Source organism: Fulmarus glacialis, unplaced genomic scaffold, assembly GCF_000690835.1.
Source record: "Fulmarus glacialis isolate BGI_N327 unplaced genomic scaffold, ASM69083v1 scaffold9569, whole genome shotgun sequence".
In the NCBI taxonomy this organism is placed as follows: domain Eukaryota; kingdom Metazoa; phylum Chordata; class Aves; order Procellariiformes; family Procellariidae; genus Fulmarus; species Fulmarus glacialis.
The window spans coordinates 64,064-91,794 of record NW_009232626.1 but is presented as its reverse complement, the minus strand read 5'-3'; the positions used below and the strand labels follow the sequence as shown (position 1 = coordinate 91,794).

The 27,731-nt window shown below is 45.1% G+C and overlaps 1 protein-coding gene across 1 annotated transcript in view; it reads left to right on the top strand.

Moving 5' to 3' along the window:
- Positions 1–725: 725 nt before the first annotated feature.
- PLCB2 (phospholipase C, beta 2) overlaps positions 726–27,731 on the top strand; it is a 45,730-nt gene continuing 18,724 nt past the window's right edge. Inside the window, exons 1-14 of the mRNA XM_009584981.1 lie at positions 726–809; positions 4,823–4,900; positions 7,885–7,953; positions 16,982–17,122; positions 17,591–17,670; positions 18,306–18,359; positions 20,933–21,008; positions 21,613–21,713; positions 22,422–22,588; positions 22,786–22,932; positions 23,252–23,409; positions 25,390–25,472; positions 25,871–25,955; positions 27,285–27,456. Of these exons, the coding sequence (XP_009583276.1) occupies positions 726–809; positions 4,823–4,900; positions 7,885–7,953; positions 16,982–17,122; positions 17,591–17,670; positions 18,306–18,359; positions 20,933–21,008; positions 21,613–21,713; positions 22,422–22,588; positions 22,786–22,932; positions 23,252–23,409; positions 25,390–25,472; positions 25,871–25,955; positions 27,285–27,456 (1,495 nt within the window). The remainder of the gene's footprint in view (positions 810–4,822; positions 4,901–7,884; positions 7,954–16,981; positions 17,123–17,590; positions 17,671–18,305; positions 18,360–20,932; positions 21,009–21,612; positions 21,714–22,421; positions 22,589–22,785; positions 22,933–23,251; positions 23,410–25,389; positions 25,473–25,870; positions 25,956–27,284; positions 27,457–27,731) is intronic.

Genomic DNA, 27,731 nt, shown 5'->3' with positions numbered 1-27,731 from the left:
GCAGTTCCCGGGGACTGTTGTGAATGTTTTATTTCATCTGTCTGGAACTTCCATCTGCTCTGCTGGTCTGTCTCACTTTTTAGGTTGACATTCAGAAGAACCCATAGGAGAAGGGAAAAAAGTTAAAGACTGGACAGTGCAGTAAGTGGCCCCAGAAATGGGGCTTGTACAGAGCAAAGAATAAGTTTATTTTACGTGATATTTGGCCCGTCGCATGAAGGGGGCAGTCTGCTTGTAGCCAAAGCCTGAGCTGTTCTGTTACCACATCTGCTGAAATAGTTTGAGTGTCGGCTGGCAATGCCTGCACTTCGTCAAAGAGAAATTTAAGGAAGTTCAGTTGCGGAAGCGCTACAAACCGTGCGGTTCACAAGTACAACTCTGAGGAGAAGGTCCCTCCTGGAGAGATGGCGTGCGTGCACGACTGCCCATGCGGGCATCTCAACCCATCGCAAGCTTTCCTCTAGGTGACCTTGGGCTGAGCTCCGTGTGCTTGCTTGGAGAGCTGTTGATTTACAATGCAGATTCATCGGTCCTCGCCTGCCTGCCCCTGCCCCTCCTAAATTTGGCTGGGATATAAGAGGCTGTTTGCTTTCTGATGCCAACAGTGGCAATGGCAGAGTGCCCTGCCATGTGAGAGGCAGAGATAGAGGAGAGGGGGCCGAGGAGGAGCAAACCGTGCAGCTGCTATTGCTTCTGGTAGCCAAGGAGCACATCAGTGGGACAGAATGTCAATGCTTACCCCTGTCCTACAGCCCCCGGAGGTGAAGGAGTATCTGTCCAAGGGTGAGCGCTTCATCAAATGGGATGATGTGAGTACCGGGGTTTTTGCTTTGCTAGATTGTATGTATGGTGGCAGGGCAGGTACCGTGTTTTGGTGAGAGTTTGTGGGGAGCCTGGGAGCATGTATGCGGTGGGGGGATGGGACACTGAGAGCAGTGATGTCTGGATAGGGAGAGTGAACTGAGAAGAACAGGAGAGCTGAGGGCTAAAAACAGAGGGCGTGTGTGTTAGGGGGTGGTGATATGGTTTCTGCGCCCCTTGTGATTGTGGAGGATGGAAGTAAATGGAGTGTGCCACTGGGTCAGTGTGCGCAGCTTCTCTGGTGTCAGACCCCAGGGTCCTGTCTCTATTTGGGCAGCAGCCCTCAGGAGGGCAGTCACTGCTGGGAGCCTCCTTGGGGCGAGAGGCGCACGCTGCATTCGGATGTGTGCGAAGGAGCGTCAGGGGTAGGATTTACTCCAGAGCTGAGTGGACTCTCTGCTTTGCAGATAGAGAGGAAATCAGGCTCCAGGTTGCTTCCTCTTATGGCCCTGTTGCTGGAGTGGATCAGAGGGTGAGCCATGTCCTCCCACGCCTGCCTGGCTTGTGAGTCTGTGAGCTACTGAGTGCGTGGCGGCCGAGCAGCAAGGGGCCTGTGCTTTAACAATGCTGGAGCCTCGGAGGGTGCTGCAAAAAGCTGCTTCTCTCTCCAGCTCTGTGTCCTCTTGTATCTTCAAAACACCTGGTTTGCAGTCTCTTTGCCTTTCATTGCGAGGGGGAGAAAGTGTGGAACAGGAGAAGTTAATTTGAATGTAACAGTCCCCTCCTCACTTTCTAAGAAGGCAAAAGAGTATTTCCAATACCCACATACCTGAGCAAGGGGACAGCAGCTGCCCATCCATTTTGTCTGGAGTATGAATTGTCTGCTATTGAGCGTGAATGTTGATAAAACGGGGGGCAGGCCAGGTTGTGATTACTCACCAAGATCTGGGGGAAACATTTGATGTGGTATGGCAAATGAGACGCATTAGAAGGAGCCTCCAGCAGCAACACGGGAGGGATTAGTGCTTACTTTTGTGGGCGTAAAGCTGGAATAGAGTTTTAAATCCCAAGGCAGTGTATGCGGGGGAGGTAGATCATTGTGTGCAGCATAAGCAGGGGTGGTCCAGCAGCACTGAGAAATGAGAAAGCAATGTAATATGCAGCTGACAGAAAGGATGGATGCTGAGGAATGCAGGTTGGAATATCAGTGAGCAGTTATTCCAGTAGCTGTACATAAACAGGAGGATGACACCAGGGTACGGTGGAAAGCTCAGCCTTCCCTTTCTTTCCAGTGGGGCCACTGCCTGCAGAATGCTCTTGTGGCTTCTTTGAATTTGAACAGGGATTTGGTTTCTGAGAATAGCAGTAGCCAAACTTGTCTAAAATAGCTGCTGACTTTCTATGCTCAGTCCTTGGGGACCACTTTCCCAAAAACTTGAAGCTGTTAAGTACTTCACTGGGAATTCCTGGGATAGTTAGGCTCCCTTGAAACCCAAGGTGAGTTAAGCTGGGCTTCCAAGACACACCAAGTGTTTATTTGCTGCTGCAACCATAGGAGTTAGGGAGCTCAAGGATTTTTCCCTAAGGTTTACAGATTTGAAAACATTCCTAAAAGGTTGCCTTTAACTACTAAGTAGTTTACAGACTTGACCTCCAACAATAATGAAAGCCCTCTCCACAAGTGGGCTGTTCTGGTCGCATTGCTCCATCTCATCATGTTTTCCCACTCCACAGTTAGAGCAGGCTGCAAAGGATGATGGCAAGAGCTCCAGGCTGCAGGATTGCTAGTGGAGGGTCAGGATAAAAGCAGCTCTTCAGAGGTCATGGGCCTGTGTTTTTTTGTCTCACTCTTTGAATTGACCTGGCCATGCTGTTGGTAACAGTTTTGAACTCCTTCCACAATATTTGAGGCAAAGGAATGAAGGTAGATCAGATTAGCTCCTTACATCCCTGTACAGTTTGGGACTGGACTGGAGCCTTCACTGTATCCAACAGCTTCTTGAGTAAAGCAAAACCACACTTTTTCTATAGTGCCTACACCTTGTCCAGCATTTGTAATGTATTCTCTAGAGGAAAGTGCAGTAGGATCTCTGACAGGCAGGACTGTTCTGACCTGTCCCACTGACTTAGTTACAACATCTTGGGGTAAGGAGCAACTCTCTGCTGTGCTTTGTTTAGTGTCCAGCAAGCCAGGGCTGCCAACCAGACTAAGGAGGTTAAGTCCTACTACATGGATGATAGTTTATTTCAAGAACTGGCTTGGGAACCCTTTCAAAACCTCAGGTAGGGCACAGCGTAGTAGCTGACCTCTTAAGCTGAGCAGATGTGTATGAATTTGGCTCTATGCTGACTCTTAGCCCTCTAAGTACAAGCAAAAATTTTTTCTATCCTTGAAAGATTATATATTACAGGATTTTACCAGACAACACTTGCTTTCTGCCCTAGAGTTGAACTCCACAGTGTGAGCAGCAGCCAGCTTGGCTGCCAGACCATCTTCTGTGGAATTCACCATCTCCTTTGTTGCAAGGAGCCATCCCTTAGGAAAGTCTACCTGCACCCCACTGCCATCCATGTCCCTGATGAGGAGGTCAGCTGTCCTTATTGCAGCCTCAGTTGGCTTTCAAGAAAGCTGCTTCATAGGAGATAAAGTTAATCTAGAAACACGGCACAATACTCAGTAGTAGTACTACAGTGCCTGTTCTGCTCTTCATGGCTTGTGGCCATGTGTTCAGGGAGTTAACCAAGAGCTCTGGGAACATGGGCATGATGCTGTGCCGATCAGCATTGTCCCTAGTGCAGTGTGAGAAAGGCAGTAGTGAGTAAAAGGCGAACGTATGATGCACTGTGGCATGGGCAGTTTACTGTAATGAAGAGTACTGAATCTGGAAATGGAGGTCACTGGAAATACAGAAACACTCTGGAGTGAAGTATGAGTTCATAATAGACTGAAGAACCCAAGGCAAAGTGACAAATATAACTTCCAAATTCCATTACTGGTTTCATCTCAGTAGCTGGGTATTTCAACTTCCTGAATTGAAGTTGAAGCCTTCTTAGAAATGGCTGATAGGCCTTATGATCCTATCTTCTGTGACACCAGGTCAAATGCAGTCAGGAGTCATCTAGACTGAATGAGCAAATGGGCTGGGGCCCAAGCAGGGGCACTAAGCATTCTTTATCTCTGTCTCTGAAGAGCTCAAGCTAATTCAACTCTTAGCACAGGCTTGCATGTGAGATGGGAATGGATGTTGTCTTGAAAATGTCTGTGAAGTTGCCCTTAACTGAAAATGCAGAAGCAGTGTAATTATTCAGAGGCAAAGAACACAACCTCACAGCAGCCTGTCTCTGCTTTGCAGTATATGCTTTGGTTGTGATCTGGAGGGCCCCCCTGTTATATGGGGTTCTGGATCAGCCCTAAATAATTTCATCTAATTTTGTGCCTGTAGTGTGGGTGTTTAAATAGCTGCTTCTTTTTATAGTCTGTGTAGGGCTAGGCCATGGAGTTTAAGAATTGCCACCTAAAGCAGATTCATCTGCTGTATTAGATGGACCCCTCCTTGAATTCTTCCTAACTAGGCCTCATTCTCTATAAAGAGAGCCCAGATAACTAGGGTGAGCATCTAGATGGTAGATGCCACAGATGAATGCTATCTCTACTTGGCCTAAGCTCCTTCTGGAGCTCGTAGAACGAAGTAGGTGCCTTGGAGGGAAGGCAGTTCAAATGAAACAATTAATTGCATCTACAGGTACTTTCTTCTCCTAATTCATTGTATAGAAAGCTCCAAGAGAGTTGTTCTAGCTAAATGCGTAGTGTTAGGTGAGACCCGGGCTTCAGCAGAGATCAGCTTCCATAGCCTCGCACTGTTACTCTGGAGATGTACTAAAATCATCTGGTTCATTTCCATAACTCACAGAGGATGATTCACCCGACTGGGTCTATATTTGAACTGGGAACGTTACGTCCCATGATGAGTTCTCCAAGTCACGTAAGGTGCTAACCTTCTTTCTTCTGTTTTTGTGTCAGGAAACAGCAAGTGCTTCTCCTGTGATTCTTCGGGTGGATCCAAAGGGCTTTTACTTATACTGGACCTATCAGAATAAGGTAAGTGCTAAGACTTCACAGCTTGGTCTCCAAATAGCCAGTTCAAGTTCGTGCGAGATTAAGACACCATAGGTGCTTGAGTTCCGCACTGAGGAGCAAACTACCACGCTCATTCCACTTAGCAGGAAACCCCCAACAAAGGACCTGGGAGTCTCGTGCTTATTCAATGGCAGCTTGTCTTCCGAGTTCTGGAAAAGAGCAGGAAATTAAGCTGCAAACATGCCAGAGAGATGAGCATGGCCTTTTTGTGCTTGTCATGCTGGCATTTTATACCTGCGAAGTTCATTAGATGTGCTTCAGAGGACTTCACAGGCAACAGTACTATTGATATCCCTGTTACCCTGCATGCTAAAGGATTCTCCCAACCAGTACAATGGTGCAGTTGGAAAGAAAATGGCTAGACGTATGCAATTAAATGTGTGTAGCTTCAGCTAACGTGTATCTCATGTGCAGCCTGTGTTGTAATTAACTGACTTGTTGGTGTTTTAGAAATTTTAATTAAAAAAAAAAAAAGTAGTGACCGTAATGATGTAGAGACTACATCAAGTCTGGAGAGTGAGTTGTGCTCCTCTCAGGCCAGGGTGGTGTGTGCACACTGCCGGAGGTAAACCACAGGATGCTGGCTGCTGGAGGAGAGAGAGAGGGGCAACAAATTCAGGAAAGAGAATTCAGTTCCTCGCTGATGAGTAGCAACAGGGGGTGGAGAGATCTGGCTGAGTGGAGGTGGAAGGCTGGGCTTACTTCTGCTTTCCAGAGCAGAGCTGTGGTTCAGCTCTGCTTCCTCCTCGTGACCTACATGCTGAAGAGGCATGGTAGATAAAGAGACAGAGACAGGGCCCTGGCCAAGAGACCTGATGTGTTTAGTGAGCTCTGCCTTCTCAGAAGATTGTGCCCCAGTGCCAGTGGGGGCAAGGCACTGCCACACAGCCGTATCCTCCGAGAATACAGTGTCACGAGGTTGGGGACTGTCACATCCTTCTAGAAGATGTGCTCTCCTTTCAGCCGTCTCTGCCACTCTCATTCCCCTTTCAAGGTCTGCTCCTGGGGGTAGAATTTTTGCTGTAAGGGCTACAGCCAGACAGCAGGAAGAAGTGGTAACACTGGCAGAGGTGCGCAAAATGGGCAAGGGGAGCTGCTGTCACCCATCAAAAGTGAGATATTTCACTGGGTTAGTAGTACGAGGGATTTAATTACCTGGGAAGGGGGCTGGGGTAAGGAAGCATAGCTGACATGAAGAAACCCAACTGGGGGCGGGGGGGCGTCTCGTATTCCTGGAAAATGCCATTGATTAGCACCTACAATGAACTGTAAACAAATTTGAGAGCCGCAGTGAAGCAACAGCCTGTTTTACATCCTTAGGGAAGCACTTGTCTGGCATCTTTCCTATTCTCTGAGGGACTCTGCAGACAGTGTGAGCTAGCAAGAAGGGTGGTGGGCAAATGCTGGCTGTCAGAGGGAGCTGGGGCAGGCTTGTGAAGGTCATGTGCAGGTTGACATGAGCACAGCAACCAGGAACAAGAGATGGGCTGATACAGAGCATGGTGTGCTATGGTCAATAGTTTGCTGAATTTGTGTGGCTTATTAATCTTTGGCTGACTCCCCTTAAGATCTGCTTGTCATAAACAGCACCACTTTTGCACTAGAGATTCAGAAAGGAGTGGGATTAGGAGTAAAATTTCCATCCCACTTGACAATAAAATGGGGATACAGCCGGAAGACATGGTATCCACATTGTTCCTTATTATGGTCTTGGAAAATAATATTATCTGCTGCAACAAGTATAATTTGTTCTCCAGATCCATGGTGAGCAGACAAATTAGTAACAGAGGAAGGAAATTCAGGTTGGATATTAAAAGAACAAACAAAATAAACATGACAGCTAGCCAGTAGTGAGGACGTGGAGTAGGCTGCCTAGGGAAGGTTGTGGAATGTCCTCCATGGTGTCGTGGTTTAACCCCAGTTGGCAACTAAGCACCACACAACCGCTTGCTCACTCCACCCCCACCCCCCCCCCAGTGGGATGGGGGAGAGAGTCGGAAGAGTAGAAGTAAGAAAATTCATGGGTCAAGATAAGAACAGTTTAATACTTGAAATAAAATAATAATAATAAATTGTAATGAAAAGTAAAACGACGAGAGAGAGAGAGAGAGGAACAAAGCCCAGGGAAAAAAACACAAGTGATGCAACTGCTCAGCATCCACCGACTGACGCCCAGCCAGTCCCCGCGCAGCGGTTGCTGCCCTCCAGCCAACTCCCCCCAGTTTATATACTGAGCATATGGTATGGAATGTCCCATTGGCCAGTTTGGGTCAGCTGTCCTGGCTATGCTCCCTCTCAACTTCTTGTGCACCTGGCAGAGCATGGGAAGCTGAAAAGTCCTTGACTAATGTAAGCACTACTTAGCAACACCTAAAATCAGTGTGTTATCAATATTATTCTCATGCTAAATCCAAAACACAGCACTATACCAGCTACTAGGAAGAAAAATAACTCTATCCCAGCTGAAACCAGGACACATGGGAATTGCTTCAGAGCAGATTAGGTGAAGGTCTGCTGGGAGTGACGTGGGAAGAGGTGGTCCTGCCTGCCTTCCAGCTCAGCTGCTCTATCTTGAATGCATGGAGGCAAAAGACAGGCTGAGAACATTAGTGGGTTGTATTAACACACGGACTGTGACTGGGATAGAGTTTCCCATATAAACCTTTACGCATGTCATACACTCCCTCTCACGGTAATCCACACTGAGCCTCTGGCCTCACCCTGAAGAGGACAGTGCTGCAGACCACTAGCCGCACTAGCCAGCCTGCCAGTGTGGCATCTCAGTAGCTGACGTTCCCCTGCCTGTGTGGTTCCTGGTGGGAGGGCTCTTCCCCAGTGAAAGGCACAGGCTGAGATCTGCTTTGAAGCTTCTGGGGGCTCTGTAATGGATTTCTTTCCTTCCTCCTTTGTCTTTCTTCATCTTCCTTGTCCTTGTTCTGTTGTAGGAAATGGAAATTTTGGATATAACCAGCATCCGAGATACCCGAGTAGGGCGATTTGCCAAAATCCCCAAGGTGAGTGCATAGCTTCATTTCTGCCAGTTGTTCATATGGGAATGGCAAGGCTGCCTAGGGCTTTGGCGTAAGCTGAGGCAGTTTACCCTGGCTTTCTGTTACAAGAAGGTGGAGAGGACCTTGCCTTCTTACATCACAACTGCATAAATACAGAAAAGCCATCTCTACTCTTGTCCCTGAACTCCTCCCCAGGGGTCCTCTGTGCACCCAAAAGAAAGGCACATCCAGACTATGGTATATGAGCTCGTTGGAAAGAATATGCCAGAATGCTGGGAAAACAACAATTCCCCTTCCAAGTGCCTGCGAAGACTCATTTTCTGTTGTGCACAGCAGCTGTGTTCTCTTCCCCACCATGCATCCAGCTAGCTTTAATCTTGGCCTGGCCTTTACGTTCACTGAGCTACACTGGGAAGTCCTGCAGGAGACTTGTGATGCTTCTGTATTGAGTCACCAGAGCTGCTCTCTTGTGCAAAGATGCACAGGCTGGGTCAAGGCAGCTACAAACCCGTAGTTAAAGTGAGATTCCAACGCAGTGTGTGATGGTGGGGGTTTTCCCTTTAAAGGGAAGAAATGTAGTTTCAGAAAAACTAGTGTTTCTTTTTCTTCCCCGCACCCCCCCAAAAAATTAAATTGTCTGCTTGCAGGGTGGCAGACTAAGGGAAGCACATGATTTTGGCTTTGTTCTTGGTTTCAGTTATAATTTAAGCTTCCTGCAGTAAAGTTGTCCTTTTTAGGCCTTTTTTTCTGGGTCTGTTATTTGTTTGTTTTTAACTTTTCTCTGTATGGAAAAGGCAAGCAGAAAATTGAAGTAAAGCTAGAAAGTGAAAAGGATACAAAGGAGTAAAGATAACGGCTCCATATGGTAACATAGGCGATTCTCAGTCTAATGCAAAAGGGGAAGATTTTGCAATATATACTGAGAGACTCGAGCAGCCTCTTTGCATAGTAGTACGGCTGTTTTCTTAATACTCCTCTGAAAATGTCTATTCAGAGCTCCCCAACACTGATGTTTCTCAAACGACTATAATGAGTGGGGTGCTAAAAACACAGCAGAGCTCAAGAACAGTACCCATCTTACACATTCTTAAAAATCATAGTTCCTTCTGAGAAACTGCATTTCTTCTTGGAAATTCACTAGAATGAAACATATTTGAGTTTTCAGCAAGCCTAAAACTTTGTCTGCAACTTGTTTTTGGGAGTAATGTTTGAAAAAAAGCTCTCAGAAGTTTTTGGTGTTTTTTTTTTTTTTTTCATTTGAGAATATGAAATATTTGGAGCTGGTAGAGCTAGGTGCTATGCTCCAGACAGAATGCAGTAAGGAAAAGGCCACCTTAAAGGAGAGGCATGAGGTACTATTTTCTAGGGTGTTAAACTTTCATGTTTACAAAATTAATTCAACTTCGATGTAGATTATAAATTGATGGTGTTAGTACTGAGGCCATAGGTGGATGTCCTCCTGGTGGCAGCAGCCAGGCTGGAGAAAAATGTCCTAGATTTTAGCAATTAGTTTAGGAAAGACTAATTGGAGACTACCAGGAGAAACATGCTGGCACAAGCGCAGTGTCAGAGTTGCCTCTAGACAGAAGGAATTTCTACTCAAACAGGATCTTTCTGTAACGAGCCCCTACTCACAACAGGAGTTGCCCTGGAAACAAGACCAACCCCAGTTTTTTTAAGAGTAATTCACAGTACAGTTTTGGGATGACCGCATTCCATATCCAGAGAAAAACTGAAATGGCCTTTTAAGGGAGATTTTTAATAAAAGCACAAAGAAGTTTGTGAAAAGAATGAGGAAATTCACGAGCAGTACCAGGGCAGCAAAAAGCAAAAGAGGAGGGGGAAGCAGTGGGTGTGTTTTGTAGTTAGTGCTAAGTCTTTTCAATAAAATTGGAAAGTGGCCCATGTGATTCCCATCGTAAGCAAAGGCTCTTAAAGAACAGAATAAGAGAGGACATCTTTGCATGGAAAAATTACTGCTGGAGAATAAGAAAAAGGTCTCTTGAGAGGAGAGAGAGAACCAGCAGACTCCCAGAAAGATCAGTGCTTGGGCCTGTGACACACTGTGTGTTTGTATGTGATCTGCAAAAGAGGTGTATAGAGACAAGGCAAAGTTTGCCAATGGTACCAAGTTATTTGGGGTAATAAAATGAGGGCTGATTTGTAGAAAGACCTTGGATTGCTGATTGTTGCTTGATCTAATAAGTGATAACGTTTAGTACAGATAAAAATCAGGCAATGCGCACAGAAAAAGAAGAACAATCCTAGCCTGTAATAATAGGCTCTGAGTTGACTATTGCTACTCGGAAACAAGATCTTGAGGGTATGGTAAACCCATAAAAATATCAACTCAGTGTTCAGTAGTATTTGCTCAAAAAAATAAGTTGTATGTTAGGAATTATAAGGGAAGAATTAGGAAATCATGCCACTGTGTACACCCCGAATGCACCTGTGTTTCTGTGCATTTCTAATGTCCTCATCTCAAAGGAGAAAAAGAATGGGAAAAGGTAGAGAAGAGCAGCAAGTTTAATAAAAGAATGAAATGGCTACTTGTAGGAAGAGCATCTGAGAGGCAGGGACTGTAGTCTGGCAAAAAAAAAAAGGTGAGGGGGATGTGGAGGAGTATTGTGGAGTGCTGTAAAATCAGGAGTTGAATGGAGAAGGTGAGCATGAAGCAGTTACTCAGTGTTTCTTCCAGTGTGAGAGCTATGCATCAGCTGGAATTTTCCAAAGGCAGGTTCAGCACAAGCAGAAGGAGGTGCTGCTGTTTTACACCTCGTGTCGCTGCGCTCTGGGATGCCTTTCTGCACAAGTCATGAAAACGTACGCGAGTTTAAAAAGTCAGGACAAAAAGGAAATGCCCTTTGAGGGTTATTAAATGCAAGATAATGCCTCTGGTTTAGGAAGCTGCTGAATCATAAATTGCTGGAAGCTACAGAAACGTGTCAGGGAAGTATCATTGCATTTGCCCTGTTCTTATACTTTTCCCCAGGCATCTGGATGGATCTGTGGGCTGACCTGGTGTAGCTGTTGTATTCTAGCCATTGTAATAGGCCAGAGACAGTATTTTAGAGTCCTGGGAATTGGCTACAGCTCGTTTTTTACAAACAAAGAAACAAAGGTCAAGCACCAAGTGATTTATTAAGTATTCGCAACAGGCAGAAGTGATGCACTTGATGACAACCTCTGCTGTGAAAATCCCAAGTGCTTTTTGAATTCTGCATTTCACAGAGACCCATTTAAAATAAGTCCCCTTTTTATTTCAGGGAATTTTCTGACATTTCTGTGACAACACGTAGTAAAGTGCACCAGGCTGGCTCTTCATCCACCTTTCTTTTATGGGATGATAGGAGGTCTTGTGTGGGCACTGAAATGGCCATTGAACCAAAATGGTGGGAGAGATGTACTGTCCAGTCCTGGAAATTTCTTATTTACACATGGCTGTACTATCCATGATACTTCTGCAGGGCTTGCTTAAAGCCCTCAGTTGCGTATTCAGTTGGCTTTCCTGAGAACAGAATTTGCTCAAAGGAATGCAGAAAGCAGTGAAAAATTTCTTAACATGAATCACTACACCCTCCACATAGGGCAGCTCTGTCTGGTGCATCATTACAAAAAGGTATAAATATGAAAAACCGGTGTGATGAAGCAAACAAAAATCTGTTAGAGGTGAAGGGCAGAAAAATGAAAAAGGGTGCTGTCTCCACTGTTACAAAATAATGACTTGGAATGGTTGTGGGATATAACCGCTGAAATTAATACAAACGATTACTTGTTTCATTTGGCTAGAAGTGGAGGAGAAGGGGCTAGTGGATGATATTTAAGACAAGGAGAACATGATCGCAGCTGTTGGAAGAGCTTTGGATAGCACCAATAACAAATCAAGCATCTTTTTCCCCTCCTCTCCCCTTCCTTGCAAGTGACGCCATAGTAAATCCACAGCCTCTGTGAGCAAAGCTTGTGATCTGGTTTTCCTACCGAATTGTGGCTGAAGAATATACAAGGAAGGAAGGTGCTTTATTGAGAGCATCTGCACTATTGCTTTCTTCTGCAAGGTACTGTGTGCTTTTTGGCTGCATGAGGGTGGAACATGCCCTGAGCTTTTCAGACCAATGTAAGTGAAACGAGTCTCCCTGCTAACGGGTGGTTGTACTGTGGATGTTGGGAGTTACCTGCTTTCCGTAACACTTTACTGCTGCTGCTGACCAAGCGGTTTGGGGTTTTTCTTTGTAATCTCTCTATACACAGCAAGAAGAATAACACCAAAGAGCCCATGCAAAAAACCACTTCTGAAAAGACCTGCCATCATATGCACTCCCTGGCCAGTACAGGTCACAGCATTGTCCCTGCAAGCTGGGAGGCAGGGACTGGTGGGACCCCCTTCCTGACACTGCAAGTGTTTAGGGAGTAGATAGTCAGCCTGTAGCACCCAGCAGAGTAAGTGTGGCATTGAAAAAGGGAGAGGTCACTAAGGACTGGCAGCAATAGGAGCCACCTCCAAACGAGTAAGGGCCAGTGCCCCGGAAGGAAATGATTCCTGGAACTGAACCTGCCTGAAGGTGAGGGACAGCCATGCTCTCTTTGAGCAAAGACTCTCCTCTCTCTTCCTGACCCCCTCCGGAGCCCTCACCTCCTGGCACATAAGCACGTCACAGCCCTCGAGTCCTCTTCTATGCATGTGCAGGTTTCCCCTTCTCACTCCCTTTGCTTTATTTTCTTTGAGAGCTACTCAGTGTTCTGCAGTGTTTTTTCTCCATGGAAATTTTTTTTGAGAGACAGGGCAGAATGAACTTTGGCGCATGTTCAAGAGTAATAAAGATAAGAATTAGCAGGGACTTTGAACATAAATGAGACAAGATAAAAAGCTATTGAATGTAGTTCAGCAGCATGCCGAAGCAGATCAAGATGTTATTTACAATGAATGCAATTCTGTGTTTTCCTTTGACTAACAGGGAACAATAACGGCTGTTCCACTTTGTTTTTTTCTGATGCATCAAGACTCCAGAACACTGAGAGAGAATGTAATAATTGGGACCAAAATACATGACGTTTTAGGCCAGACTGCTGGGCTGTTGGCTTCGTCTCGGGTTTTGTTTAGACATTTCAGCAGGCATTGGCTTTGGTACAAGCATAATTTTTCATAAAAACAGAAGTTGTATTTTCTGACTAACTGTCATGATTATAAAACAGTTTCATCCTCCATATGCATTTTGTTGTTATTGAACCCAGAGATGCGGACTCTGAACTGAACACGTACAAGGGAGAAAATTATACCGAGGTATTTCACACGTTGTATTTTGAGATGATAAAGTAGGAGCGAGTAGTGTTTAGGAACCACCAATGCCGGGAGTGCTCACATTGCCCTCGGAGCTGACCAGAGGGCTGAGCCGTGGGCTATAAACACATTGTGGGTGGTCAGGCGTTCTGCTGCATCCCAGGGGGAAAGTGGCAGCTCTGGGGATTGAGCATCATCTCACCGCTACGCTGTGGATTCAGGAATGTGCGTGAGCACAGGATGGAACTAAACAAAGTCTGATGTTCAGGCCTCCAGATAAAAGAGTGATCACAAGAAGCCATATGGAGACAAACTGGTATGCGTGTGTGCAAGAGAAAAGCGGGTAGAAGCCCATGGCTTGCAAATGATTTATCAATAGTGGAGCAGGGCCAAGCAAAGAAACAGTCGCATCTGAATAATGGCCTTTTGCCATGCTGGGCCCTTTTTCTGCCTCTTCCATCTTTCTGCAGTGTGAGCTCTTAGACAGAAGTTACTGAGGATGCACAGTCTGCATCTCTCCCTCGCAGTCTGTTCCTGCTTGATTCCAGAATGCCGCGGGTTGTTTCGTGCCATGTGAATCTGTGTGCTGCTGCATTTTCCGGTTCCTTTAGATAAGGCAGCAATGAGAGCTGAGAGTGCTTCATCTGCATATTTTTTTTCTGCCTCGTCTTGCTGAGATGCTTGGCGCAGTCGGGCTGGCCCCTGCAGTGCAGACGGTGGCAGGTCGGCCGCCCCGCTTCACAGCAAACGGTCTCGTTGCTGAATCCCATGATGGAGCAGTGCTGCTAACAAGGACATGAGCGTTACCTGCAGAGCCAAAGGCATTTGAATAATCTTGGTGCTCCCTTTCCCTTCTGGCAACTGAACAAGACCTTTCTTCTCCAAAAGAGAAGATTTGTTGTCATGTCCTGTGTTCTAATACCAGAAGCGCTGCATCATGTAGTGCGTTTCATGAAGATACAAAATTGTCAGTGCAGCGAGCACATGCAGCTATCATTCGGCTGTTTCAAGTAGAGAAAGGACTGTCTCTCTCTGTCTCTTGCGTTAGGCCTGGCTTTGTTTATATTTGCATGAGAATTTGCTTTTCTCTGGACTATGAATCTGGTTTGTACAGATGAGGATTTTAGGGAAATCAGGAGGGTGGGAAGTGAAATGCAAGCTGAATCTGTATTTCAACCTCTCTGCTGGTGGGTTGTTTTCTGTTTGTTTGGGTTTTTTTTTTAAGTGGATTTGCTAAGCATGTTTCCCTGCTTCTGATTTGCATGGTTAATATGGTTGTCCTTCTTTTCGTGTAGCAATTCCTATTTTTCCTTTATGGCCACCTGCAACGTGACACTAAGTAATTAAGTAGTGAAGCTGCAGCACAAGGTGCTAAAGGAGTTATGAAAGAGCCAAGACATGGCATCAGGTTCAGTGCTCTTGGACACAGTCTCTGGTCCTCTCTCACCATCTTCGTTCAGTGTTAACGCCAACATCACCACGTTTATCCCGTGAGGGAGATAGTCCCTATGTAAAGTCGGCAGCACAGAGCAAGCGAGTGACTTTCTTAGGCCCAGTTTAGATCCCTAACAAGATCATCCTTTCCTCTCCCTGCTGCATTTTGCTTCTCATAAAATGAAGCTATCAACTTCACCAAGGTGTTAGGAGGTGTCATAAGTTAATGCTGATAAACTAGTTAATGCTAGGGACGTAGCGTGAACAGAAATGTCTGCTGGAGAGCGGAGCGACACCAGCTTGCAGAGAAGGAAGGGCTGGGAGGAGCCGATTTGTAACAAATACAGGAAATGAGTTCAGCATAAACCACAAGTTCTCTATTGTCTTAGCTTCATATAATTTACAACACTAGAGATAAGGAAGCTGAGCAAATGCTAGTGGGTTTGCAAGATGAAGTTAAATTTGAAGTTAAAATCCTAACACTTTGCCGCTTGTAATGAAAAGTTAAGCTCCATCAAGAAGTTGCTGTGAGCGCGGAAAGGAGGTGTGGGTATGTGGGTGCTCACTTCTGCGAAGCAAAATTGCTCAAAAAGCAAAAATGAGGCATTTCAGAAATTCCCTAACTATTTGAAAATAGGCAAATCTTCTGGGTGGCTGACTGCTTTCCCCCTTCTTTCCCTCCAAATGCTCTTGGATTATACATGTTTCAGAGTTACCCCTGCAGAGAGTTGTTTTTATGAAGTGAGAGACAGCAGTCAGGTGATCTTCAGTTACAATCCAGGCCATCCTATTTTTCCTAAAGATGCCTGTTTGCTGCAGATGTGTCAAAATTGCAAATGCTCCAGAAATTTGGAAAAATGCAGTGGAAAAAATCTGCAGAGTTCTTTAAAATATATACGCAGCTCTGTGCATGATATAGTGCAGATACATAAGAATACCTGAAGCTGAGTTGTTTCGGAGATTCTGCTATTGCGGTCCAAATGTAAAGAGAAAATTCTGTGGCAGAAATGGAATTGCTTCTATTTGAATCACAAAGGGATGTAAACAGATGGTTGCATACAGGGGTTTATAGTTGATTTGGGCTAAATTGAGGTCCATGGAAGTCTAAGCGGAATTCGCTTTCTTCAACTTGCAGAGGTTCAGGCATTTTCCAGTTAGTAGCAGCTTAACAAGTCACTAAACATGAGCTGAACTGCAGCGGCTGACTTTGTATGTGCTCTAAGTTTATAGCAAACACAAAGATGAAGTCATTTAGCTAAAACCTCTTTTGCTGAAGTTAATGTGATTATCTAATGTGTTAAAGTGTTACTGATGTTTTAACTTGTTGAAACGCAGTAACTCAGCCATATGTCTAACTGTAGGTTTGTGCATACAGCGAGAGCTCAGATTCCAGCTCCAGTTAAACTTCTGAGTCTGACCTGCTCTGCTAACAATCCCAGATCATTAATTTTGCCTTTAGTTTCTGAAGGAGCAGGTGCCCTGACAGCCTCCCTGTTTGCTTTGATATGGATTTATCCTGCACTTTAGATAATGAATTGCTGTGCTTTATTCCAGGACATGGGAATTTTATCCTTTCATTATAAATAGCAACCGTCAGTACAACTCCAGGGTACCTTGGCTTAGTGACGCCTTACGTAGGAATGCAGAAAATGCTAAATAATTTAAAGGGATTCTAGAAATACTTTCATATGGTGATGAAATCCAAGTATGACTAGTCAGATGAGCCTTATACTTAACAAAACAAATCTCTGGTGAGCCATCGCTGTAGGATATTGCAATTGCTATGGAAACAAACACTTCTAGCAACTGACAACTAGCAGAAAATGTGACTTGGAGGGAGAGAGCCTATCTCTCCAGTGACCCAGAAGGGGTCCCAAACAACATCTTTCTTGTGGAGGAGGGAGGTTACAGCACACTGATCTAAAAGACTTTCTTAGCGTGTGTTTTGACAAATGGCTGTCTGCAATAACCTGGTTATGCACCTCTGGTATGAGCAGGCCCAATACTCCTCTGCTTGTCTGCAAGTTCAGGCTGAAGTTTCAGAAGCAGTCTCCAACTTTTACGCTTTCACACCAAAAGAGCATGTTTGTCCAGTGATGTTAGTCACAATGATTTGTTCTGTGGAGGATCCAGGTAATGCAGGCTCCAGAATAAAGATGAAAAATAAGGAAAGCTAAGGAAAGGAAGATCACATTAAACAATTTTGCAACCCTTGAAAAGCTTGCTGTGAATTTGGGTCAATGTTTGGATTGAGTCCTGGTTTTCTCAGGTGCCGTTTGCCTCATTCTCCCTTCATCCCCATCTGTTCTGTTTCTTTTGCAGTGCCAGAAGCTCCGAGAGGTTTTTAACTTGGATTACCCTTACAGCACCTTCCTGCTTAAGACTCTGACTATTGTATCTGGCCCTGACATGGTGGACCTCACTTTCCATAACTTTGTGTCCTACAAGGAGAATGTTGGCAAGGTATCAGGTCCTGAGGGCAAGGAAGCACTGGGAAACACTAAGGATTGGGGCATTAAGGGGGGAGCAGGAAAGGAGAAGGGAAGGCAGGGAACTGAAGCCTGTCAATGTTACTGGCAAAGTTATAAACAAGCAGGTTTATGTTCCAGTAAGGTGTGGTATCTCTGTAGTTCTAAAAATTTCTGCCCTGCATGGAGAAGGACCAGTGGAAGAAATTTAGTGTGTCATTTTTGTCCTTGATGTGCTTTGTATGGATAGACAGCTGAGAAGACTCAGTGGAGAAGTTTCAGCTGCTAGTATATATAGGCAATAGGAAGGTGATATAGCCAAGCCCAGGGCACACTTGTTGGGATTTGTAGCCCAGCGGTATCAGGACAGGTCCATGCCCTTTCAATGTTTGTTGCTTTGTACTTCTTGGTACAGTTCCATAACGCCCAACTGCTTCTGTCTTGTGTGTGTGTTTGTTCTCAGAGCTGGGCTGAGGATATTATGGCCATCGTTCGGAATCCCCTCACATACAACGCTTCTCGATACACCTTCCTAGAGAAAATGTAAGTGATTTCTGACAAACATTGTTCTGTGAAACATTCTTGTACTGCCCTTTCTATCTGTACTAGAAAGAACAGGCTTCTTAGCATCCAGGTCCTTTGGCAGCCTCCAAAACAAGTCCTGTGTCAGCTCAGGAGCCCCAAGGCACAGGTAGGGGGTTGGTAGTCGGGCCATATGTTGCATGATAACTGACAGGCACAAAAGTGCTTGAGCCAGTCAAACACACACGTGGTGTTAGACAAACCGAAATTCTGAGCCTCAAATTTGTCTCCCGCTGCCGTCACAGCACTCACCCCAATGAAGTGTTGCCTCTTTTTTTTGGCTCTGTAATACTGTTTGGTTGGCAACCTGGGATCACTGAGGAACGCTAAATAATAGGGGATATCATTATCTCCTGTCTATATCATATGTTTCAGAGGAATCTTTCTGATATCTAAGCTCTTATAATTTGCCTGTTTCTCCTTCCCAAGAAACAGGAACAGGTTCTGTCTGAGATTAAGCTGACAGTCTGTAGGACCCTAATTTGCAGTTAACTGTTAGATTGTTTTCCCAATTGCATATTTTTTCTTTCTCCTTACTTAATAGGACCTCTAAGATTGTACAAGTGCATTTTCATAATCTTGGGGTTTTTTCACAGCCTGGTGAAGCTGAAGATGCAGCTTAATGCAGAGGGAAAGATTCCTGTCAGGAAGTGAGTATGGATACTTTTAAAATTGTGTGTTCAGTCAGACTAAAGGCAGAGCAGCTAGTAAGAGGATGGTTGCCCAATGGCTTCAGCTGCCTGCTCTTTCTGCACCTAAGAGGTAGAGATCATTCCCTCTGGATTCAGGCCATGAAAGGACTCCTGCTGCACCTGGGTTCCTCCCAAGGAAGGGCCTGGGACATAATTTGGGTCTAGAAAGGAGACCTTTTGTGGCCTTCATCTACAGCAAGAAATTGCCTTAATCAGCCATGGATTTCACTTCCTGGCTGTTGCCAAGAAATAATCAACAAAACCAAGCAACTTCAGTAAAATTCTGATCACAGATTGTTTTGCAAACCTGAATTGAAAGGCGGATGAGGTGTAGGACTCATTTTACCTTTCATATAAGGAGTTCTGTATTTGGAGAACTTTTTGCTTGACTCTCCAGCTAGCCTGAAGTAGGGGTCCATTGCTTTCGCTTTCTCCTTTCTTCACGTGTGACCACTACAATCGTTCTCCACTGGTGTAATTCCGCTGCCCTCAGTCTTTACTCTGGATGTGCATGAGAGGGAAACAGCCTTTGCGAGCAGACCTCTGGGCCAATGTTAATGCTGGTCCAAGTACAGAACAGTGGAGGTTTGCACTTCGCTGTCCCCAGGGTTGGCTTTGTGCATCAGGGTAGGACTGCCATTAGAATAAGCCAAGGATGCTTTGCTGAAGCAAAGACCAGCCTATTACTTCTCCCCTGCACTGCATGGCATAAAGCTAGAACTGATATTGTGCCACTCAGTGTCTTCCCTAGTAAAATCACTCCATGGCTGATCCTATGGCTCCTCCATATTGATTCCACTCCTGAATGAGTGACAAAAGGCTGCACTGCCATGTTGAATTCCCTTTTGGGTGCATAAATTATCTTTTGTTTTAAGAATAAGGACCTGCAGGTACTGCATTTGTGGGCATTCACTGGAAAGTTTTGAACCACACTGCTTCTAGGTTTATGCTGTGGTATAGCATCACAAGAGGCAAGCGCTAATCACCTGTAATAAATATGCTACCTACTGCGTGTTATATTGCATAACAATTCTAGATTAAGTCTGTGCTGGCTAAATGGGCTCCTGGATGGTTGATCATTATTCAACAATAAACATTTTTTGTTGTTTGTTTTCTAAACCACCAACCAGCAGAATTTCATTCTGTCAGAAACCAGTGTATTCATCAAAGGGCTTTTAAAAATGTATAGGTCTTTAATGAATAACTCACACTAGGGAAGAGTTCTTTGAATTGATCTTTAAAGTCCAAGCAAGGTAGCATTACTGCAGAGAGAAAACAGCTTATTCTTCTGAAATAAGCTAGAAAAAATATCTCGTACAGGCTCTACCTCTCTTCAATGCCCTGGTCTGTCTTTCTTGCAGAGTGGTAGAAACGCTTTACTGTGTAAAGCATTAAACCATTAAATAGTCCAGAATAAGAGCCAGATATTCAGTATCTCCAGGTGCAGGTATATGTAAGGCTTTCAAAACTCCATGTCTGAATTCTTCTGAAAATTCCATTGAGCATCTGCCTTTCTCTTTAGACATTTAAATCCCTTTTGAATCATAACAAGGGTGCTGCAATTTTTGCCTTGCAAAGGGCAGCTTGGGAACCAATATGCACTGAGTTTGCATAAGCCTGCTGCAGCTCCCACTGAACGCTTTTCCACCTGTCCACACATTTGGCACTTTTTGTTCCCCTTTTTGGCTGTGAGCACCTGTGATGCCAAGAGCTTAATAGAGCTGACATCTAAATTTATCCACGGAGGAGACCTCATTGCTGCTGACTGGGATATTCTGAAAGTAGGGAGAGTTCAGTTATTGTTACTATTCCATAGTGCAGCAAAGAGGCTGCTTTAAGCTGAAGGCTTGACCAAGTGAATTCTGCCCTGCAGACCAGCACACAGCTTTCTAAATTGGAGATGAGCTTTGGTTTCTGCAGCAGCGGACTTTGTGCTTCCATCGTGTAGCATACCAGCTTCTTTGCCTGTGTGATGAGTTTGCTCCTTGAATTCATGGAAAGCCTTTGGTTCAGAAAATTTTGCTGCCTTTCAAAGCAGCAAATGTGCACAATGTTTGTTTGCTTTTTTTGAATGTTGTCATGACTACAAAGTTATTCCTTGCTAATGCCAGCTACCGCATGGGATAGTGTCTTGTGGGGGTAAGTGTCCTGGGGAATTTGTGGCATGAGGCCTGCTACCACAGGGCCACCTCCAAGAGGGGCAAGGGAAGGACAGTGAAGAGGGATTTTGAGAGTAAGCAGTTTAGTGACAGGACTCTTACAGAGTCCATAGCAGAAATACAGAACTTCTGTATTAAGGCAGCAGTCAAAAAAATCCACTGTAGGTTTATAAGACTCAGTACATCAGTTACTCCCTTGGAGAAACACTGTCTGTCTTCTCTAGTTCATGTTTACAGTCTTCTTGTCAGTCTCCCTCGCTGTGCATTTTGAGTGTCTTGCAGTCTGGCTGCAGCTTGCAGCCACCCAAACCCGGGCTTTCGGACTTCACTCCTGCTACATTGTGGTGATTTCTTTTTTCCCTGTCTGGTCAGTATTTTTCAGATGTTTCCTGCAGACAGGAAGAGGGTGGAAGCAGCATTAAGCGCTTGTCATCTTCCAAAGGGCAAGGTAAGGGTTTCGCTCGGTAGCCAAAGGTCTCGCTAGTTTGAGAATAAGCTTTTTGCCTACTCTGACTGTGATGCCCTTGGCTATGAAAAAATCATCAGCCCAGATGCTCTTAGTTGCTGTGAAACCTTTTCCTTACCACTAGCTGCCATGCCTTAACCGCAAGCCTGCTAGGATCAATTCTTACTGTTTGTATTGCAGTAGCGCTTACAACTCCATCACTTGCAGTATGTGGCACAAGAAGCAGCATGTTCCCTTCCCTCTGTTTCACTGTCTGGTATTTGAAGCAACAGATCTGACGGTTAATCTTGGCGCTCCTACCAACCTGCAGAGTACAATCCAGGCCTCTGACAGCTCCTACCTCTGCATCAAGCTTTAGCGTTATACTGTCACACAAGGGGCACCGAAGAACAGTTTAAATAACTGTCCGTTCTGAAATAGGGCATTAGATGCTTCTCCACTCCAGCTATTCCTTCCTAAACACCTTGCCAGATGTTCCAGTCGCTTACTTGCTTTGTCACAAACAAGTGCTGGGCTGTGGGTGTTAATGGAGAAGTGAAAGCTGTCATGGGTTTGTGATACTGACATGTCTTTATTGCATTCTCAGAATGATGCCATCAACCCAGAGGACTTCCCTGAGACCGTATATAAAACTTTCCTCATGAATCTGTGTCCACGGCCAGAGATTGATGAGATATTTACCTCGCAGTAAGTTTCCCTCAAGACACAGCAGAGAACTTGATCTCTTGTGGCAAAAGATAGCATAAAATCCCCTCACCCCTCCTTTTTTGCCTATGTGGTTTGTTTGGTCTCAAGCCTTAGAAGGGCAGGAATCCAGGTCACAAAACAGTGACAGTGTACTTAACACTTTCACTCACAGCCTGAATAAAAAGGATGAGACCTCACTGTGCTGCAGGGACTCTTAACTGTCATCATCATGAGGGTTGATTGCAGGTCAACACTAGATCATGCTAACGTGATACTGCTTGTGGCTAGCCCCAAACAAGGCCATGTACAGCATGAGAACCATAGATCCTCACAAGTAGCCAGTGACCTTTTGTTTTCTAAGTAGCTAAATCTGTGACTTCTTAAATGCACTTGATTTCATTCATAGGGCAAGCAATTCAGTGTGCTCTGAAATTCAAGTCCCTTTAGAGTTCGAGTCAGAGGCTCAAAATATGCTTTGTGCTCCCGTCAGCACAACCTTTTCACAGTATTGAGTTAGTGAGGAAGAAGAAAGGCCACAGTGGGAAGCATCCTTTACAGGAAGAAATGTAGACAAAACAGAAACTTGTGGGCCCAGGGAGATGGATGCTCATTGCTAACCTGACGAAGGACCAATATCTTTTTTGTGAAAAGGTTTTCTGGGTAATACACAGGCCTTACCTCTGCTCCTCTGTAATTGTCTCACCTTAGCCATTTAAAAGCAAAGCCGTACATGACCAAAGAGCACTTGGCAAAGTTTATCAACAAGAAGCAGCGAGACTCTCGCCTCAATGACATCCTTTTCCCACCAGCCAAACCTGAGCAGGTGCAGAGCCTGATAGAGAAGTATGAGCCCAGTGGGATTAACATCCAGAGAGGTGAGTCTTGTTCAGCCCAAAAGTCTTGCTATAGAGGTAGTATGAAAATAGCAGAGGGTCTCACACCTTCTGCTACCCTGACTTTCCTAGGGGAGCAATCAGCCTGATGCTCTCAAGTCCCTGTGTTGCAAAGCACCGGCAAGGAGGTGCCAGACCATTTTGTTTCGGTACTATTAACAGCTTTGTTTTCCGTGTAGGGCAGTTGTCTCCAGAGGGGATGGTCTGGTTTCTCTGTGGCCCTGAGAACAATGTGATAGCACTGGACAAGTTGGTGCTGTACCAGGACATGACCCAGCCGCTCTCACACTACTTCATCAATTCATCACACAACACATATTTAACAGGTATGGGCAGTTCCAGAGTCTGCCTCAGCTCCAACGTGTATGTACCGCCACCGGGGATGGATGAATGATACTGACAATCAGTCGGGCAGGTGAATCTGCCCTGAAGTTTGGAGGGCTGAGGGCTGTAATGCGCTCTGAGGGGCATGGCACTTAGATGCTGTGTAAAGAAGAAGAAAGGTCACCCTGTAACCAAAAACATCTTGTCAGTCTGCCACGTACACGTGCTAAAGGACGGCAGAGAATTCTGTTGCTCCAGTTTATGCAGAAACTCCCATGTGAATAGCTAATGTTGAGCCTCCCTCCTTCTGCCCTCCGCCAGCTGGTCAGTTTTCTGGTATCTCGTCTCCGGAAATGTATCGCCAGACGCTGCTGGCTGGCTGCCGCTGCGTGGAGCTGGATTGCTGGAAGGGCCGTCCCCCGGATGAGGAGCCGATCATCACTCACGGGTTCACTATGACAACTGAGATCCTCTTCAAGGTACGGGAAGAGTTTTCTCCATACATGCTTTCTCCTGCTTGGTTTTAGACTGATCTTTGTTTGAGGAGGCTGGTTGAGGGAACTGTCAAATGGATGGGCTGAGGGCAAAGATGTTTGAGAGGAAAAGATTGATGGCAAGACGACAAGTGAATGAATGCGTAGATAGAATGAAAGATGAACAAATATGCAACAGGTTGGAGTTTGTGTACGTTTTTGGAGTGGGAGGACCAGAAGAGAGGTTGTTAGCTGGATGGAGATGAATGAATGAGGGAAATGCGGGCAGTCAGGTAGAAGCGATGGAGAGATGGTTGAGTGGATGTGCCTGCATACACAGGGCTGTGTAGCAAGATGGGTGTATGGACAGAAAGTTGCATGAGGATGGTGGATTTATGGATGGATGCATGTCAGAGAAACAAACAAGATGGCTTTTAGAAAACAAACGGTTAAAATTAGTTTGTCTTCTAAGTGGTCTACAGCAGGTTTCTGCAGCTTACAGCCTCACATGGTGGCACTTTGGAGGAATAGGTTTCAATTACTTGCTAATTACATGTGTGTGTGGAATGTGTTCAGGGGAGCAACTGCCCTCTAGCATGCTGGGCAGATGGCTTCCCTGAGGGTTCAGCTCCCAGGCTTCAGAAGCACAGTGCAAAGCCTGCTTCTCCCTTGGGAATATAGGGCATTTAACCACAGAAGTTACAAACAGCTTACAGGTTAAAAATCAATGCATCACATTTATTTTTTCTGCACTCCTTTACACAGCTGCTGCCAACAGGCAGAGGCACTTTAGATTCTTTTTAAAGCTATTTATTCTTATTCTGTATCATCCCCCAGTTCCCACACTTCACTATTACTAAAATATTTATGTGGGGTAAAAAAAAAAACAATCCTTAAGATTAGAGGTATTGTCATATTCAGTGTCAGTAATTTCCCAAATCCTGTAGCACCACTGCTGGTTTTTGCACAGCGGTTCACTACAGATGGGAGAAATAATGACAGCTGTAGCTGCTGTAATTGCAGAGTTCTGCTAAAGCATGTGACTGTACCTCAAGGAAATTATAACCTGTTAACGCAGCATGTGCCCAGTTTTAGTTTTACATAATATGTAGATCTTTCCCTCCACACCTTTCTCCCTTTTCTCCCATTGCCTGTGGCCTTTTAGTAGCTTTTTCTGTAGCTTCTCCTCCTCTGAACCTTGCAGGTTTCTGTGATAGAAGGTCCAAGTGGTCCATGCAGGAGCAGCTGTGGCAGCCTCCCTCAGTGCTAAGATCATGGCTGAACCAGGATTTTTAGGGGAGTAGGGGATATAACTGCAAAGGAGCAAATGACGCTTCTTTACCATATCAATTAGCAGCACCAGAAAATAAAATAGTGGAAAGTTTGTGGCAGTTTAACAGGGGCTTGGGGAAAATACGATTATTTTTTCTTACATCATTAACGCTGAGAACGTTTCCATGGTATTTGCATTTGAAATGTCAGCACTGCTGGTTACTGAACATTCCCGTTTTCTCTGCTGCTAGACAGAAGGATTTTATAAGCAGGTGAAATGATAGGAAATTGGACAGGTTCAGAGGTAAGTATAAACAGGGTTTGAAGCAGTTTAATCTGGTGCTGCACACACCTTTCTCTACCAATTCAAAGTGCATGTGGCAGTGGCTTGCCTCTGTGGCAAGACGCTTGCACATTCGTTTATGTCTACACTGAACTACGTAAGAAAAATACAAAACTTATATTCTTACATCTTCAGCTTCATTTTTTATGCAAGCTATTGAATTTAGCTGCATGTTGTATCCTCTGGAGCTGGAAATCCGGGCAGGTATGAAAAAGACAACACTTCTCACCTTCTTACTGGGAGAAGTTTAGTTACTTTGAAGAGAAGCTCCTGACAATGATGAATTTGGAGTCCATTCAGTGGGAGGTCAGCTGCATGTCTCTGTGACTACTGAGTGCTGATCTTTTCTCTGACCATTGCCTCTCGTTTAGGATGCCATTGAGGCCATTGCAGAAAGTGCTTTTAAAACATCTCTCTACCCTGTCATCCTGTCCTTTGAGAACCATGTGGACTCGTGAGTATCTAGTGATTGGGAGAATTGTGTTCTCTGTTGTCCAGAGCAGAAAGTATACAGGCAAGGGCTGCTGGGTTTTAAGTGAGTGCCTGAGTTGAAATGAAACATCAGTTGAGATTTCTGAAGCAACTGGAGGTGGGTCAGAGCTGAAAGATGAGCCATAAGCTGCAGAGTGAGAGTGACCACAGTTGTGCAGCCTTTTAGCTCAGGATGGCAGAGTATGAACAAGTGGGAGTTGGCCTGGGAAGGGACTTCAAGATCTGCATAGCTGTCTAAGTGAAGGCAAGAGATGGTTTTCTGGGTGGAGTACATGGATCTTGAGATGGTTGTTCATGCTAAGCTCTGGATTTGGGAATCTGTTTTCCTGTTCACTCCTGCTTGATCTCTTTGTTCATTAGACCCAAGCAGCAGGCGAAGATGGCTGAGTATTGCCGAACCATATTTGGAGATATGCTGCTGACAGAGCCGCTGGAAAAATACCCAGTAAGTGTAAGTGGGGGAAGAAGGCTAGTGGAGAGGTCTTTCTGAAAAAATGGATCACTCCTGGTGCTAGGAGATGCCACAACAGATATAAGGACAGTGAAAGAGAAGACGATGCCATGGACAAATAAACCTGGTTCATAGGGGTGAGCAACATAGTAAGTGGATGGAAGACTTTTCAGTCGCAGAGGTTTTCCTAAGCACTTGCCTGACTCTGCTTCTACTTAACACTCTGTGACTTGAGTGACTTCGGAAACTGAGCTCTAGATAGCTCAAATCTGTCTGCCAGCACTTGCTTTGGAAAGAAACAGGAACAAGGGCTTAGTAGCATTTCAGGCTCTTCCTACCAATGCTTCTCAATTCCTGCTTCCAACCTGGAAATATTCCCTTCCAGGCATAGATGGGCGGGTCAGCGACATGCATAGCTTTGTGCTCAGAATAGCTGAGTAAAGCTCCCGATCTGCTTGACCCTAGTCATCAGCTTACTTGTACGAGCATGTATTTTTGTGGATACAGTGACATCTTTGGTGATCCCCATGCACATTGCTACTTCAGCTGCCTGCCGGCACCATTTCCCCTTCTGGCCTCTGCCTGCTGGTGCCATTTCCCCTGCTGGCCTCCTCGCTGAGACACCTAGCCCAAGCATCTATTTTAAGCACTGAGATCAAAAGAATAGCTGAAAAGAAGCAGTGAGCAAATCAGCAGTTGCCCACTGCACAGACCCATGTCCTTCTCCAGGCAATAGGGAGAAACACCGTGTGTGTGTGGGGAGCAACAGTTCAGGGTATTAGCTAAATTATTAATAGGCCTGTGGCCATCTGTACAGGGAGTGTCGGTCTGGAAGCACAGTCTGAGTCACACATCCTTGTCTTGAGCCACCTACTCTGGGATCTTTTTTTCAAATCTGCTGCAGGCAGAGTGTTTAAATATGGCCTGAGTGCTGATCTAGGACTGAGGCTCTGGGATAATGAGAGAAGTAGGTGGAATGTGAAAGCCAGAGGTGTGTGGATGCCTTCAGGCCATGTAGATGTTTTTTAAGCAGTGGTGCAGGATAGGTGGCTGGGAACAGCATGGCATGTGCCCGCAGCAGAACATCAGAGGGCTGAGAGGTGCAAAATGCTGGTCTGAAACCAAAGGTGAAGTCTTAGAAAAAATCTGCACAGATATAGTGGGGTGTGCCAGCAGATGGAGAAATTAAAGTATACAGTGGGTGAGAGATGTGTCCATGCACCAGTAAATGGCCAGAGGAATGGTACTGGGAGGGACAGAAGAGATGAGTGTTTGCATTCTGTCTTTGTGATGAAAATTCAGTATGAAGTTTATCTGTTGCAGCTGAAGCCAGGAGTTCCTCTGCCAAGTCCTAAGGATCTCTTAGGGAAAATCTTGATTAAGAACAAAAAGAACCAATGTATATCTGGGAAGAGGCAGAACTCTTTGAAGAAAGGGAGGAATGTGGAACCAGAAATCATCGAGCAGCCAACCCTTATGGATGCTGAAGATACTGGTATGTCTGAAGGGAAAATGGGACTAGTATAGCTAGATGAGCAAGTCTGGCCCACTGGAGACATTCCAAATCACCCAATACTAGCTTGAGGCAAGCCAGTACTCGTCATTAATTCAGTTATCTCAAGAAGCAGCATAAGCTTGGAAGAGAAATTAAATCTTCAGAATATTTTCAAACATTTTATTCCAACCAAAAGAGGCAATCAACTTATGCCCTACCCATCAGTCAACTCTTCTGGCTATTCTGAGATATATGGCTGCATGAGTTGGTAATTC